Source organism: Antechinus flavipes, chromosome 2 (assembly GCF_016432865.1).
Source record: "Antechinus flavipes isolate AdamAnt ecotype Samford, QLD, Australia chromosome 2, AdamAnt_v2, whole genome shotgun sequence".
Taxonomy (NCBI): Eukaryota; Metazoa; Chordata; class Mammalia; order Dasyuromorphia; family Dasyuridae; genus Antechinus; species Antechinus flavipes.
In genome coordinates this window covers 539968670-539984541 of record NC_067399.1, presented here as the reverse complement: position 1 = coordinate 539984541, position 15872 = coordinate 539968670, and the positions used below count along the sequence as shown (strand labels likewise).

General features: G+C 37.6%; 3 protein-coding genes and 5 non-coding genes across 8 annotated transcripts in view; 1 reads left to right on the top strand and 7 right to left on the bottom strand.

The window, feature by feature from the left end:
* Nucleotides 1-4050, top strand: part of MAP2K1 (mitogen-activated protein kinase kinase 1) — a 99334-nt gene extending 95284 nt beyond the window's left edge. Inside the window, exons 9-11 of the mRNA XM_051980812.1 lie at nucleotides 1488-1549; nucleotides 1872-1917; nucleotides 3041-4050. Of these exons, the coding sequence (XP_051836772.1) occupies nucleotides 1488-1549; nucleotides 1872-1917; nucleotides 3041-3154 (222 nt within the window). The 3' untranslated portion in view covers nucleotides 3155-4050. The remainder of the gene's footprint in view (nucleotides 1-1487; nucleotides 1550-1871; nucleotides 1918-3040) is intronic.
* Nucleotides 4051-6160: 2110 nt separating this feature from the next.
* SNAPC5 (small nuclear RNA activating complex polypeptide 5) lies at nucleotides 6161-10286 on the bottom strand. The gene is made up of 3 exons (XM_051980811.1): nucleotides 9378-10286; nucleotides 7872-7961; nucleotides 6161-7023 (listed from the first exon to the last, which is right to left on the bottom strand). The coding sequence occupies exons 1-3, from the start codon at nucleotides 9465-9467 to the stop codon at nucleotides 6904-6906; spliced, it is 300 nt and encodes a 99-aa protein (XP_051836771.1). The 5' UTR covers nucleotides 9468-10286; the 3' UTR covers nucleotides 6161-6903.
* Nucleotides 10287-10383: 97 nt separating this feature from the next.
* On the bottom strand, nucleotides 10384-15786 carry RPL4 (ribosomal protein L4). Its single transcript, XM_051980810.1, has 10 exons — nucleotides 15647-15786; nucleotides 14520-14691; nucleotides 14100-14206; nucleotides 13510-13648; nucleotides 12590-12714; nucleotides 12078-12207; nucleotides 11364-11520; nucleotides 11094-11177; nucleotides 10826-10946; nucleotides 10384-10745 (listed from the first exon to the last, which is right to left on the bottom strand). The coding sequence occupies exons 1-10, from the start codon at nucleotides 15647-15649 to the stop codon at nucleotides 10479-10481; spliced, it is 1305 nt and encodes a 434-aa protein (XP_051836770.1). The 5' UTR covers nucleotides 15650-15786; the 3' UTR covers nucleotides 10384-10478.
* LOC127552645 (small nucleolar RNA SNORD18) lies at nucleotides 11257-11328 on the bottom strand. Its single transcript, XR_007951501.1, has one exon. It is a non-coding gene; the product is annotated as a small nucleolar RNA SNORD18 (small nucleolar RNA).
* On the bottom strand, nucleotides 12343-12413 carry LOC127552647 (small nucleolar RNA SNORD18). The gene has a single exon (XR_007951503.1). It is a non-coding gene; the product is annotated as a small nucleolar RNA SNORD18 (small nucleolar RNA).
* LOC127552648 (small nucleolar RNA SNORD16) lies at nucleotides 13713-13812 on the bottom strand. The gene has a single exon (XR_007951504.1). It is a non-coding gene; the product is annotated as a small nucleolar RNA SNORD16 (small nucleolar RNA).
* LOC127552646 (small nucleolar RNA SNORD18) lies at nucleotides 14278-14350 on the bottom strand. The gene has a single exon (XR_007951502.1). It is a non-coding gene; the product is annotated as a small nucleolar RNA SNORD18 (small nucleolar RNA).
* Nucleotides 14784-14884, bottom strand: LOC127552649 (small nucleolar RNA SNORD16). The gene has a single exon (XR_007951505.1). It is a non-coding gene; the product is annotated as a small nucleolar RNA SNORD16 (small nucleolar RNA).
* Nucleotides 15787-15872: the final 86 nt, after the last annotated feature.

The following is a 15872-nucleotide window of genomic DNA, read 5'->3' as shown; positions in this document are numbered from 1 at the left end:
GATTTCTTTTGTAATGAGAATGTTAATATGGCTATAGTCCCATTTGTACTGGAGTGTGTTGGACTTATCATCTGGAGATCATAGATTTAGAGCTGTCAGAGGAAGCTAGAGCTTCATTTACAGATGAGGTCACTGAGCCCAGGGTCACACAGCTCCTGAGATCCTGAGACAGGATTCCAGGGAAATCTTCCTCACTTCCAGGTCTGCCTACACTCCTTGCTGAGCCTTAAACAGAGATTGCATGTCATCACAAACTTCCCATTGTACTGTGAGGAATAGCACCTTTTTTTTTTTTTTTTTTTGGCCACTCTATCATCACTATAGGCATTTTGTTTTTGTCCATCTTGTCTGTGGCCATGACCAAATAGAGTGATGATGTGGCGAGGACTTTTAGCAGCATCCACATTTAAGTTGTTCTTGAACAGAAATTACATAATCTGTTGCTAGGGCTTTACTAATCATTTCTAGCTTGCAGACTCCATGAGATCCTGCAGTCTGGTATAACCTTAGGTAGCCCTAGTCACTTGCCACAATGAGACATTAGAGAAGCTTGTCATAGTTATTTAATATGTATGGGAAGTGGCAAATGAATGGTTCACAGAAAGAGCAGCAGAAAGCAGGAGAAGATTCCCTGAAGTGAGACTTGAACTAGACTTTGAAGGCTGGTCAGTGGAGGGATCAGGTAGAAAAGCAGGGAGGGAAAGCCATCAGGGAATTCGAAAGAGCAGTGTGGGCTAGTCTGGCCATAGAAATTGTGAGAGAGGAGACTGAAAGGCGGTTGGGGCCAGATTGTGGGTTTGGATTGGATGTAACTAGAATAATTCGAGAAGAAAAGCCTTCTTTCCCTTGGTTATCAATAGAGATAAATGACTTGGAGCATACATTGTTATCTCTGATAAAAAAATTCTAGTCCTGCTTGCTCATTTGGAAGAGATTGTAAAATCTTTGCCTTAATTTGATCATTCTGAAACAACAATAATGGGCAAAGATCTTTTCTGAAGTCATCAGGAAAAACTCTTTTCTTGAAAGGACCTGTAGAGTGTTGGGTAACATTCTCCTAGACTTTTCTCCTAATAGTATTAGTGTCTGATTTTTTTTGTTTGTTTATGTTATCTGTCTCCCCTCATGTAGATACATATTTTTAGGAAACTTTTTGCCTTAGTTAGAAACATTAAAGAGGATCTTGTTACTCTCCTGCTACAATTAGCAAATTAGGTGAAAATCACCATTAATTTTACTGCTAACATCTTCCCACCAAGTATGGGAAGTGTGGGATACCTGATTCCAACAGAATGGAAGATCTTGGTATCAGCACACCAGTAATACATTTTAAGAGAGACTGAGCTCTTCTCTGGCCTACCTTTGTGTTAATAGTTCAGAGGCAAGCCTGTCTAAGGCAGGTGGATAGAAGAGATTTTTTGATTAGGATCAGCTGTGGGAAAGTTCACTCTAGTGAGTTAGATGTAATATTATGTAATGTGTTTCAGCCTCCTCCAAAGTTGCCCAGTGGAGTCTTTAGTCTCGAATTTCAAGATTTTGTGAATAAATGGTAAGTTGGCCTCTTATTCTTGGCAAGTATATCATAAAGAATATGGCTTTTTATATTGGGCTGCACTCCTCTGAAGGATTTTCAGATTTGGCTTTTATTGTGGTAACCCACCATGGCTTTATTCTTCTGAATTTTTTATATTCTCTCATGGGTTTCTGATCCCAAGACTTTTCTATAAATCATGGGTTAAAAGTCTTATATTAGACACTGCACTTTACATTTTGCTAAATAATTTATCCTTTGTAGGTTAATTTTATAGAGACTAATAAAAAAATTTACCTTCAAAAAAAGAGAAGTAATTTTTATTTGTTCTTCTTTTAAGCCTAATAAAAAATCCTGCTGAGAGAGCTGACTTAAAGCAACTTATGGTAAGTCAAGTCTTAATAGATTTCTCATTAATATTGAAATTACCCCTAAGGAAGTATAGGCCAGGGCAAATTTTATTGTGCCTCTTGCTCAATATTTTAATACAGGTGAAATCCAATTTAAATTAACTTTAAGGGCAATAATGAAGGAGAAAAGATATTGTCAAAGATTAACATGCAATCTGAGAGAGATGGTCTCATTCACTTCCTGGTGATGGTGGGGAATTTACATACATTATAAGCCTCTAGTCTTTTTTTTTAAAGTCAGTCCATTCAGCAGAAACGGTCAGATTTCCTATTAAGCTTAAATCAGCTCAATTTATCATTTGGACTTTTGTAATCCTTTTGAATCCTTTTTTTCTTGATTGAACATAATTTTTAGAAAATTCTGAACTTTAAAAGTACCAAGCAAAAACAGAAAATTTTATGTGCATTGTAGAACAGGAGAGGATTATATATGAAATTGTGAATATTACATAGTTTGCTTTTCTTTTAAGTATATAATCATTTCAAATATGTACCTTTCAAAGCTGGCTAGCTGATCTGTAATTCCCTTTTTTCATTTTGGAGAGATACCCCTTTTCTTGTACCTTTTTTCCATCCCACCTTTTCCTCTCAAGTAAAAAAGAAAGAAAAAAGTATTTGTAACAGATACCCATAGTTAAAGCAATTTCCTGCATTTTCATGTCCAAAATGAATGTCTTGTTATGCAACATCAATCCATCACCTCTTTATCAGGAAATGGATAGCATGCTTTATTATTAATCCTTTGGCATCTTGATGGTTCATTACATTGCTCAAAAGTTGATTTTTGATCACAACTGTTTGTCTTTACAATGCTTTTTCTGAATAAATTGTCCTGGCTTTATTTACTTTAGTCTGCATCAGTTCCTACAAATCTTCAATTTCTCCAAAACCATCCTTTTCATTAATTATGATACAGAAATAGTTCATTTTATTCATATATCATAGCTTGTTGAGCCATTCCCCAATTTACAGATACCCTATTGATTTCTTAATGTCTTTACTATATCAAGAAGGTGCTACATATATTTTTATACTTATTGAATCTTATTTTTTAAATGTTGTTCTAATATTACTTCCTCTCCACATTTCTCATATACAGGTTCACACTTTTATCAAGAGGTCTGATGCTGAGGAAGTTGATTTTGCAGGTTGGCTCTGCTCCACCATAGGCCTTAACCAGCCTAGCACACCAACCCATGCTGCTGGCATCTAAAGTGTTTCTTTGGGAAGCTGGAGAAAGGCTGCTCCCTCACCCATTGTGCAAAACAATGCTACCTTAGATCCTATTTCTCATGCTTGTCTCTGTTCAGATGTGCATATTACCCTGTGGAGAAGGATGAAGAACATAGCATGTGCCAAATTCTATTTGTGATTTTTTTTTTAATTATGATTATTCCCTTGAGTGAATTGGCTTTGCATCGGGGGTTTCTTATTTGTGTTAATGACCCCCCAGAAAGTGTGCGCTGTTGAGTTAGTGAGATTTTCTTTGCACTGCTGCTCCTCCAGCCTCAGCTGGCTGGCCTTGTGATTTGCGGGGGGAGGGGGTTGTCTTGACACAGTGGTACTTCATTTTCGCTAGGCATTTACCCTCTTTTCCTGAAAGTGGAAAGGAGAAGCCTGGTGATGTCCTTCACAAGCAGTGCATGGGAAGCATGCTTTTGCTGCTATGAAAACAAGCATTAGAAAGTGGATGTCACGGTGTTGTAATTTTTGCTTTCTGTGTAGAATCCAGTTGTTTTCACCTAAATCAAGTCAGAGCCCCGCACTGCCATAATAGCCAGGGCTTCATCAGTCTATTGTGAGGACTTAGAGACTTGTGGCTATATTTCTATATTTATTTTAAAAATATTCTGTGGGATATTCAGAGTTGTTGGGTGGTGTATGTCTCTTAATTTTTGACTGGCGTTTCTAAAATAGTGGGAGTTTTCGATTGTCACCAATGAATCAAGTCATTAAAGTTCATCAGACATCTTCCTCTTAATCCAATTACAGAATATATTGTGTATAGTGCCTAAAAATTGTATGGAGATCCTTTTAACCATTTTATTTTCAAATGTTTAACAAATCTAATCTCTTATTCTAATAAATATATCATCAAGTTTAACAGAAGAGTTGAAAGTAGTATATTTTCTGTACTTCAGGTGGTAGTGATTTTATCATTTTATAGGAAAATGATCATTTTGGTTTCTTAAATCTGTCCAAGCTTTTTTTATGTGGGAAGGTAGATAAAAATAAGAAAGGTTGCAAGAAAAATACTGGACCAAGAAAAAACTTGTAGCTTGATGCTTTTTGAAAATGTGCTTTTGGATGCCTTCCTGTCATTTTATACTCTTAGAAGCCACATCAAAAATGATTGTAATAATGTTCAAAATCTTTCCCATTAAGCACCTTTATCAATAAGTGTCTTCCAACTTCTTGAAATCAGCAAAGACCCTATTTATATTTCCCACTCACTTTTCTTTTTAATTCAACGTAACTTTTAGTTTTATATTCTTCGTTCCTCCCCCATCTCTTGAAAAGGGAAAAACCCTCAAATCCATTGTAAATATTTATAGTTAAATTTCTACATTAGCTATGTACCCCAAAAAAAGAAAGAAAAAAAATGCTTCAATCTATACTGAGGAATCTACAAACTTTTATTTAGAGCTAGATAGAATGTTTCTTCATGAGACTTGAAATTGTAGTTGGTCAATTGTACTGATTACTTTCTAAGTCTTTCAAAGTTAATTAATTTTATAATTAGTGCTTTTATTGCATTATTTTTCTACATGATATATCACTACAGTTCATGTAAACTTCCCAGGTTTTCTGAAAAAAATGATTTTTTTTTACAGTAGCACAGTATTCCATCATAACCACATGTTTTAACTTCATCAACTATTCCCCAGTTGACTGACAGGCATTCTCATAGTTCCCAATTCTTAGCCATCACACACACACACACACACACAAAAAGCTACTCTAAATATTTTTGGTACATATAGTTCTTTGTTCATTGATCTCTTGATTATATACCTTTTGTTATCACTGAGTTAAATGATAAATGATAAGTCCAGTGTAAGAAAGAGTTTTCTGGGCATAGTACCAAATTGGTTGGACTAGTTCATAGGTCTCCCAGCAGTGTATCATTATATCTGTTTTCTCACATGCCCTCCAGCATTTATTTTCCTTGTTTGTTATTCTGACCAAATTGATGCCCACCCTTTTCTTTACAAAGAAAGATGTAAAAAAAAATTCTTAAGACAAACCTGAAGGACCTTGGGAATTTAATTGGTCATAATCTTGCATTTTTCCCCTTAATATAATATTTAAGTGTGCTTGTATTGTACCTATGTATAGTGCCCGTTCTGAGTTATATATTTATCTGAAGCCATAATTCTAGAATACTCACATATGTTGTATGGCCTTTCTTCCACCTTTTATTTGGGATGATCAATTTACTTAATGGGATATTTTTGAAATGACTAACAAAGAAAAAAAATTTCTTAATTTGTAGCATTTTGGGTAGAGTGCTATAAGAATTTGGGAATTGGTTTCCAAAACATTGTGCTCAAGACACTAAAAGGTTGCATATATTGTGCTATATATTGTGTATATATATATTGTGTGTGTGTGTATATATATATACACATATATATGTATATATATATGTATATATGTATGTATATATATATGTGTATATATATATATATATAGTATATTGTGCTAATTGCTAATACTCTTCACAGGTAAACAAGCTGAATGTTATATTATAGCACTCTCTAGGTCACCAAAAGATTAATGAATTCTACATTCCTAAATTTATTCCTTTAGAAATTTTAGTGATTCTTTCAGTGGTTAATTTTGGGCTTTTACTGCACATAAACTTAAAAAGACATTGCCTGAACTCCCTCCCTCTTTTTCTTCTTTGCAAGATTAAAAATGCACTCAAAAATTCTCTGTCCTGGAAATCGTTAATGATATCAGTTGACTATCATCACTTTTTAAAAGTCAACATTAGATAATATTTTCAAAGAAACATGTTCAGTTGCATTTCTGTTTCTGGCATACAACAGTATGTAGTTGTTTTTGAAAGTTTTAAAATTGCACAAGAATACCTGTTGTCTTTTCTGTGTTCGTGGTTGCTATGTTTTGTTGCTTGTGCTGTGCAAATTTGACCTAAATTAACCATATCCTCTGTGGTAAGGGAAAGAGCATAGAAATGAATCTTGACCACAAGTGAGAAATTTTCAATGTTCTATTTCTTTAGCCTTTTTTTTAAATTGTAAAAACAAGTTCATTCAATAAGTATAAGACATTATAAGACATTTTTTGAAAAATATGGCACATTTCCTTAAATACAAAAATTATTTTTAAAACGATTCAGATTTTTTATTCTAATATGTATTCTACAAGAACATGGTTTGGCTTTCTCCTTTGATATCCCATTGACAGCATTTTTTATCTGCATTTAACCACAATGTAGTAGCTCAGATTAAGATGTTCAAAACTACATGCACATAACGTGCTATGTTACTCAGATAGCATTTAAACAGTTTATGCTCTTTCTATTAGTAACTGAATCCCATTATACCTCTTTACCTTTTTACCTATCAGATTATAGAATCTAGAACTTGGTCTTGCTCTATGCATAAGGGAGTTTAATATATATACATATTGACAAATAAAGGCATACTGTTAAACTCCCTTTTAAAGGCATAGTAAGAAAAATGTGAAAGGCTGGCTTACATTTAATCTTTTTTGATTACAAATACACAAATACTTCCATATCACATGAAGTTTTATCTCTAGTGTGTATATGTATCTGAATTGACTAACTTAATATGAACTTGACCTTTTTTCCAAATGGTAAAATATAGATCCTTGAATTTCCTACCCTGTGGTAGTAGATACTGAAGGAAAATCCCTGAATCTTAAAATTAACTTAGATAAATAACTAATCCTGATTTTCTCCTTTCTCCTTTAGGAATCAGATTCTTCTTCTTCTTCTTCTTCTTCCTCCTCTTCTTGAGCATGATTTCTTGTGCTTAGCTGTAATTCAGTTTGATTGATGGAAGTTTCATTGTCTACCTGCACCAAAATCTGATGTGGCCAAAGATATTATATACATATTAATATTTAAAAAGAACAACAACAAAAAAAATCATACATTTTAAAAACATCAGGTCTTAAAACCAGAACTAAATCTTTTTTTTCTCTCATCTCTCTTTAAGACATTGAAGAACCAAACTTACAGAGTATACTGAAGTCACTACTCAATTCAAATTCCTCAAATTCTTTCAGATTAAATGTTTTAATTAATTGTATTACAAACATGAGTCTTTAGGCTATATCAGGGCTTCTTAAAACTTTTTTACTCATGCTCCCTTTTCGCCTGAGAAATTTTTATGTGACAAGTATATAAAATATGTGTACAAATCAAACATTTACTGATAATAAATCATGTTGTGACACCCTTCTCCCTTTCAGATGGGAGACCCCATATAGAGTTCTGAGCCTCAGTTTAAGAAGCTGGGGCTATATGATAAAAAGGCAGACTAAGGCAAACAAGCCTTAATTTGAATGATTTGAATAGCTTTTTAAGCAGGATTATTACAATGTGTATACAACAACTTTGACACAAGACAATTTATGCTTCCTAAACACAATGCCCCAAATTAGGGTAACTGAGATGACAGATGAACACAGGGAAGTAAGCAATCAAAAATTATTTTAAAAATGCAATGCCTATAATCAAATTGCAAACTAATTGGAAATTTAGTGGGTTTATTAACTTAAGGAGGAATTAATTAAATTTCTCATAACTTTCCAAAGTTCTTTGGTCTCAAAAATGTATTTTTATACTGTTTTTTATTACCCCAAAGCAGAGAATTATACCGTTAACTCTGAACTTCAGTTTTTCCCATAGTTCCACATTTACTTATGCTTACATTTTCTGGTTCCTTAGTTGGAGGTGAAAGATGGGTCATTCTTTCCCCTTCTCTGGAGCTAATAATTGACTGAAGGGCCAGCTCTTCAACCTAAAACATAAGGCAAGTGGGTCATTTTGCCTTTCACTACACTATTTACAATGAAGAGGAAAGAACAAAGCTCCCATTGTACGTTAAGGGAAGGGAAGTGAAACGCTGTCTTGGGATAGACCTCAGCTATCAACAGTGGGTAGGAGGAGCAGAGCTCCTGAAATGCACTGCCCTCTCCTTGCACCTTTGGGCTCCCTTGAGACAATTACTTTAAATAGTAAAGTGTCTCTTCAGCAACTGAGCTCACTTTAAGGCAAAGATCACCAAGCCAGAATACCCCAAAGCGACCATCAAGTGTAATGGACTCGGGCCTCTTCCTCCTAAACTGGTTAAAATGTTGCCTGCAGCCCTGGATTAAGTAAGACAGGAACCAAAGGGATGGTTTTTATATTGGCGCGCGCGCGTGCGTGCGTGCGTGTGCGTGTGCGTGTGTGTGTGTGTGTGTGTGTGTGTGTGTGTAGCACTAAGGAGATCATGTTAGATGGACATCATAGAAGTAGAGGATTAAGACCTGCAAGGAGTCTTGCGATTCTCTAGTACAGATAAGAAAATTGAGGTTTTCCCAAGAGATTAGGATCTGTTAGACTTCAATTCTGATCCTCTTACTCTTTCCATTAGCCTAGGTTTCCTTTCATTATCATCAAACACTAGCACTGTGGAGTACAAAAATACCAACGTATAATCCACAAGACCTGGTGAAACAATGCGGCAAGGAGCCATGAGAGAGGAATACCAAATTACAGACCTAGATTGGTCGGGCACCCAGAAAATGGCTAAGTGGCTAAAGAGAAAAGCGTTCAAGGTGAGAAAAGAGAGGGACCTTCCATCCGATGTCCTCCATCCAAGTGTGATGAGATCTGGTCCCAATCTAGCCACCTTCCATTCCTCTATCTCAACATCCTACATTACAACAAAATCACCCCCTCTCCCCCGCCTCTTCTGCAGCCGAGGGAGGACCTCCTCTAGCAGTCCTTGAGGGAGGGACTGCGCTACAGTTAGGACCCGAGTTGAGTGTGCCTTAGAGCCCTCCTAGATCATAAGTTTCTCTAAAGCAAGTACTGAGGTTTTCTCGGCGGAAACAGTTTGGAGCCCTCCTACAGAAGCCTTCCCTCGTGGCCCAAAGGTCTAGGTTTATTTTCGACCACTTTGTAATGTGCTCGTCTGTCTACATGTGGTCGTTGCCAGCTCTAACTAGGGGTTAAGCACGTGCTCGGCAAATGCTCCTAAGAGGAAGCCATAGAGGAATATCGCCTGTTCCCGAGGGTGGCTGGGGAGGGGCGTGGCTGCGCGCTTTCACTTCGGCCACTCCTCTGCTTGGTTTCTCTCCTCCCTCCTGGGGGCGGCCTCTTGAGGGCTACACCACTCTCGGGTCCGCCCCAAGATGCTGGGGCTCGGGGTTGGCAATGGTGGCGTTACCTTTAATCGATTGAGCTGGTCGTGCAGCGCCGCCTTCACTCGCAGCAGCGTCTCCTCTTCCTTGCGGAGTTCCTGCAGCCGGCTTAGCATCCTGCTTGCTCTTCAACTTAGGAGCGCCTCCCTCTTTGGACGCGCCCGGGGGACGCCGTCTGACGACAGCGAGGCCCCATGCGGAAGAGGCCGGGCAAACGGACATCTTGACTATGGGGGAAATACACTTCCGGTTCACCATAGGCCCCCACCGGAAGCTTCTACAAGTTTTCGGTTTTCCGTGGCCAGGCACACCTAGCCGGCATTCCGTATCCTCGGGACCCACCAGTTCATGTTAAAGACACCTAGTGCAGGAGCCCCCTACCTCCGAACTCGAAGGCCCTTTACACACTCCCCTCCGCGGGGACGCAGGGGTTCCTCCGAGTACCCCTAGGGCGCATTCTACTTCTGCACCTACGGGGGCTTTTCTATCCACTCTCCCCTCCCTATCGTTGACACCATTGGTACCATGTAGTGGGTGGTCTGGCTTGCCAGTGCCTTCTACTGCTCATTTGGCACTAGAAAAGTGGAATAAGATTGCCATCACGCAATTTGACCAGGGTATTTGCAGTGGCAGGCCCAGCTTGGCTGCTCTCATCCCCTTGCTATTTCCTACTTAATGATTACATCATCCCTTCACACACACAAAAAATAATAAATCCAGTTGTGCATATTTTCTTTCAACGCCTTACTTTGGTTTAGTACTGAGTGGGCCCTTAATTTCCACTACCAAATTTCCTTGTGAGCACCCACACCACTTACAACCATTTCAAAACTCCAAGGCCATATATATATATGTATATATATATATATATTAATTGTATAGGAGTCAGCATCTAGTATTGGTTTTCACAAGTTCTGAATTCAAGGCCCAAATATAACATCACTTATAAAGCAATCAGGTTAATTAAAACTTTTTGTAAAATATGATTTTTGTGATTTGTGAACATTATTTTCTTAATAAAAAAATTTCCAGTTTTTTTTCCAAAGCCACTTTGAGTATTTATTTTTAAAGAAATTCACAATATCCACATAATGTGGATGCCCCAATAGATAAAACTTATGCTGAGTTTATGCAGCAGGCTTCTTCTCAGCAGGTTTTTTTTGTGTGGCAGGTTTCTTTTCTGCAGAGGGCTTCTTTTCAGCTGCAGGCTTCTTAGCTGCTGCAGGCTTCTTTTCCCCAAGCTTCTTTTCTGCTGGTTTCTTCTGCCCTAGAACCTTCTTTGCTCCTGCAAGCTTTTTATTACCTGCAAGCTTCTTCTTCTTTTTCTCATCTACTTTCTTTGCCTCCATAATTTTCTTTAGTGCAGCAGCTCTTTTATCTTCTCTGATTTTCCTCTGGAAAGGATCAGGAAGAAGATAAGGCAACCAAAAAACTCAAAAGCAAACCCAATTTATATTTAATATGCATTACTTACATTCTTAGCCTGGCGCAGAATTGTATTCCGGCGCATTGTCTTGGCATATGGGTTCAGTTTCATCATGATTCTTAAGTTTTTCAGCGGGTTCTTCTTGAGTACTCGTCGATGAATCTTCTTGCTGTAAAACAGTGGGTAATATTTTGTTTTTAACATACTTTTAGGAACAGAATAATCAAACTCTGCAAATGTTACCATTCACCATCAATAAGCAAAAGTGAGCTCTAACTATTACTGTCAAGTTAGATGCCAATAATTGTTAATTTACCGTGGTGCACGGAGGGCTCTCCGGATCTCTGGGCTTTTCAAAATCCTGGTAAGGTCTGTGTTGGTCATCTTGTGCATGGGAAGACTGAAAGGGGGGAAAATTCAGAATTTTAAAAAAAGTGTTTTGTGTTTAAAACAAAAATCTGAACTAAATTGAAAAGATCAGAATCAGAACTTCCACTAAAATCATAGGCTTCAGAAACACGGACCAATGAAGTGGAATCTCATCATTTCCAATCCTCTCAGTTCATTCAGTTCTAAGAACACTTACTTGTAGTGACTCTTCAAGGTAGCAGGCCGGCGCCATGTACCATACAGCTCATCCAACTTGCGGAAGGCACTTTCAGTCCAAATACAAAAACGCCCCACGTGTCCACCAGGAGCAAGCCTCAGAAGATTTAATTTACTCACATTAAGTAGAGTAATACCTATAAGGTAAAGCAAAGTGGAAAAACTGTTTCATTATATATAGCTCAGGACTTAAAAAACAAACATATAAAGGCAATTCAATGAAAATTGTTACATTGAAGTGCACTAAAATAAAGTTCTCTCCAATGTACTTAAACTGCACATCCAAGTATCAGAACATCATGTACTTCAGAAACATGCACTATAAAATAAAGCCTCAGCTTTATGAGGCTACTTTCTGCATCCAGAGGAAAAAAACCAACTACTCTTGTAACAGGATCATAACCTTTTTTTTTAATTTAAATTTTATTTTATTTAACTTTGTATTGACAGAATCCATGCCAGGATAATTTTTTACATTATCCCTTGCACTTGCTTATGTTTTAAGGATCATAAGTCTTAAGGCTATTTCAATGGACCTTAGTTCTGGACCAGTCACACTCAAATAAAAAGATGACTTTCAAGTAAGCAGGTCTACCAGAAGGTTGTCCATTAGCCAGTAAAAAAAATCCAAAATAGCCAAGATTCTTCACATTAATGAAATTAATTCTTGAAGTATATGAGAGAAAAAAATTACCAGGAATGTTTCTGAAGGCTTTGATGATACCATTGTCTTCATTATAGATGATACAAGGTCCCCGTCGCTGAATCCGACGACGGTTTCTCATTTTACCCTTACCAGCTCGCATACGCTGAGAAGCATAGACCTTAAAAAAATTTTTTTAAGGGCATCTTATTATAAAATTTTACTTTTAAGTATCACTAAGTAGTAACTCTTAAAACCTGAATACATTAGATTTAGATTCTTTCCAATGTAACTACATATGAAAACTCCCTAATCAAGTATCAGAACTTCCACAAAATCATGTTGTTTCAGAAACACGGACCATGAAGTGGAATATCATCATTACAAGGATGTCCCTCACATCTGGAGGCAAGAAACCAGATTAAGTTTTACTCTGATGAGCCCCTGCTGGAATTCATTCACCAGATACTTGACTTTAAGATAAACCTCCCATTTTCTAATTTTACACATTATTTGTCTATATCACTGTAGTGATGTTACAGATATATGCCTGATTAATTTACCTTTTTGATGTCATTCCATGCCTTCAGCTTCTTAAGCAGTAAAACTGCTTCCTTGGTCTTCTTATACCCCTCAACTTTATCTTCAACCACTAGAGGAAGTTCAGGAACTTCTTCAATTCGATGACCTTGAGGAAGGGGGACAGAGAAGAAGTGATATGCCCATGACAATTCTATAGAAAACCATGTTCCAAGAAATTTTTTCACTATAGCCAGCCAGACGACACACAGAATTGTTAATTTGCAATAGTTACCAATCAAAAGACTTTAGGCAGGTGGTGGCAAGAGTAAATAGAAAGATGGGTATCAGGAAGCCTAGAGTTAAAATTTAGTCTCATCCTTATTAGCTGTGATGCTAGTAAATTACTTAATCTTTCTTCTGTATTTAATTCATCTCTAAAACTGGACAAGATTATCTATTTTGCAGGTTGTTGTGAGGATCAAATGAAATTTAAAAAAAATTGGTCAGCACAGTGCCTACCCACTATATAAATGTTCATTTCCTTTCTCCCTTACTGTTCCATAATACCGAGGTTTCCTAACATGACCTAAGATGGATTTTCAGAGATTTCTACAGTAAAGGGAACAAATGGACCAAGGGAAGACTAAAAAATTACTAGATAATGTTCAAAGTTACAAAGCTAGGAGTGGAATCCAATTTATTTCCAGTATTTCATCAAACCTTCTTAACTAAAGTACATTTGGAGACATTCCTCCCCCAGGAAAGAGAATGAGGTCTGTGTTGCAATGGTTATAATGTCCCTCACTCAAACAATTTCTTTTTCTTTTGCTGCGGCAATTGGGATTAAGTGACTTGCCCAGGAGTCACATAGGTAGGGAGTGTTGTGTCTGAGATCAGATTTTAACTCAGGTCCTCCTGACTTCAGGGCTGGTGCACTCAAACCATTTCTAATGAAACATACCTTTTGACATGACCAGCGCTGGCAGAGCAGAGGCAGCCAATGCAGAGCAGATAGCATAACGTTTTTGTGTTGTGTTCACTCTGCGATGCCAACGACGCCAAGTCTTGGTAGGAGCAAACATGCGACCTCCTCGACACATCTATTTTTCTAGTCAAGAATCACATTTACCACTTAAAAAATTCAAAATACTTTTTCTTAGGTCTTGCTCAGAGAAATTTTTTCAGCAACCTTCTGTACCAGCTTACTGACAGCAGGCAACTGTCACTGAAAACAGAGTAAGGCGCAAATTACAGCATCATAGCAAGCTAATTTTTCATGTCACAGCCATCCCCATTTATGAATAATTAGTGCCTACAATGCAGGGAACTGTGAAATTAACCCCATCACTCACTATATGCAAAATCTTGGACAGTTAATTTCTACACACATATATTAGTAACTAAATTCTACTATTCACTTCATAGCACTGCTATAAGGGAGCAGCATAATGTATATATGAATGACTACAAAACACAGGATATTTATGCCAAAGTAATTATCATTATCACAATATCTTGTTTAGGAAACAAGTAATTGAACAGTAAGGATACGTTTCCAAAAGCACCCTGGCCAGAGCGGTGAGTCCCTCCACCCCTAACGCGAGGAATTCGAGCAACAGCTCTGCCAGTGCCCCAGGACTCAGCACTGGTCTGGTGACCTAAAAAGTAAGGAGAAGCCAAGTAAGATTTAATACATCAATAACACCTTCATCAAATGCATGTACTACACATTATCAGAACTTCCATAAAAATCATGTGGTTCAGAAACACGGACCAATGAAGTGGAAATCTCATCATTTCTGTGTAGCATTAAACAGTTTTCTTTTGAAGCCACACAACTCACAAAATTATTTTATTCAATTAAAATGTGGGTAGTTTCTTTTTTTGGCCTTAAAAAAACCCCCACACTTCTCCAACGTTATGGTTTGTTTCTAAAAACAAAACTCAAACTTTACACATATATGAGCATACCTGCTAGTTCACTGACAGCATAAGGTTGCCGATTATTTTTTCTCAAGTTGGTGTGAACAAAATTCACAATATCTGGACGAATAGGAGCCTTAAAGACAGCAGGCAAGGTAACATTTTTGCCAGATACTTCCCCCTTTTCAGAGTACACAGATATCAAGGGACGTACACAAGCCTGGGAAAGAAAGTAACAAGCACTTATGAACCATAAACCACATTATCAGGGAAAAAATCTGCCCTTTTCAGCTTCTAAGAATTCTGGATCATTGCTCAGTTACTAATAATCATCACCCAGAAAGCGCCAGCATACTGACAGCAGGCAACTGTCACTGAACGCTAGGTAAGACGCAAATTACGACATCATAGCAATGAATCTTCCCAGGTAACTTTTAATGTCTCAAAAAACATCATTAAAAAGACTTAAAAGGAACATAGCCTTACAAAATCTTCTAAACAATCTAATAAACATGGATGGGTTAATGTTATTTAAAATTTTGACGCAATCTTCTTTATCTCATTGGGATTCATTCGTTCAATCCAAGAGAGAAAAATAAATTTTCTTTGGATCTTATTCCTTTGAACTTAGACATTAACTACAGTTTTCTCTCGATAAAGAATCAGAATGTGTTGTCAGACGAACTAGTCACTGAAATCAGTCAGTTGTGCCGTAGGTCTTACCGTACTTCTCGATTACCAGTTGGTTTCAAAGGAAAAAACCTCGTTAAGTCCATGTGGCATCAACTTTGAAAAGCAAAGTTAAGGCCGAACGCGATCTTTCCTTTCCTTACGTTCATTCTCATGTGGTCCTAGACTTTACTAAATGAATTTTACCAGATCTTGACTGCTCTGACTCCTAAGGGGTCAGTAGCCCCACAATTATTCGGCGCCCCCATCCTGAATTAACCCGTATCCTGTAAACCCTGTAGGCCTCCGAATTTTTTGTCTGTTCCCGCACACGTTGCTTCTAAGATGGCTGCCCTTTCGCCACACCACCCTCCCACCCCAAACCAGAAGTAGCGTTCACGGGAGATCTAACATTTCTCCACGTCCTCTCCGCTGTCCGGGGTCCCAGATATCCTACTCTAAGTTCCCGGCTTGAAGAACGTATCCCCCACAAAGAGTTCACTCACCATGGCGGGCACTGGAGAGTAAGAGCCACGCTCCTCTCCGCCCGATGGCTCCTCAGGAAAAGGAAATACGAAGCACCAACTTGCAATTATATGTATCCCTCCCCCTGCGCTCTGCACCAGTCCGAACCAATGAAGAAAAAGAGAACATTTCACTGCTAAGTATTTCTTTTATAATTATACAATAAATAATAGGTATAGAAATACGTATTCATATATGAATGAAATT

Coding starts and splice junctions, on each gene's coding strand:
- SNAPC5 (XM_051980811.1), bottom strand. CDS start 9,467: ATGCTAAGCCGGCTGCAGGAACTCCGCAAGGAAGAGGAGACGCTGCTG. Junction 7,962..9,377: donor ACCAGCTCAATCGATTAAAG/GTAACGCCACCA, acceptor CTTATGTTTTAG/GTTGAAGAGCTGGCCCTTCA. Junction 7,024..7,871: donor CAACTAAGGAACCAGAAAAT/GTAAGCATAAGT, acceptor TGGCCACATCAG/ATTTTGGTGCAGGTAGACAA.
- RPL4 (XM_051980810.1), bottom strand. Junction 12,715..13,509: donor AGCGCTGGTCATGTCAAAAG/GTATGTTTCATT, acceptor CCCTTCCTCAAG/GTCATCGAATTGAAGAAGTT. Junction 11,521..12,077: donor AGCCTTCAGAAACATTCCTG/GTAATTTTTTTC, acceptor TTTACCTTATAG/GTATTACTCTACTTAATGTG.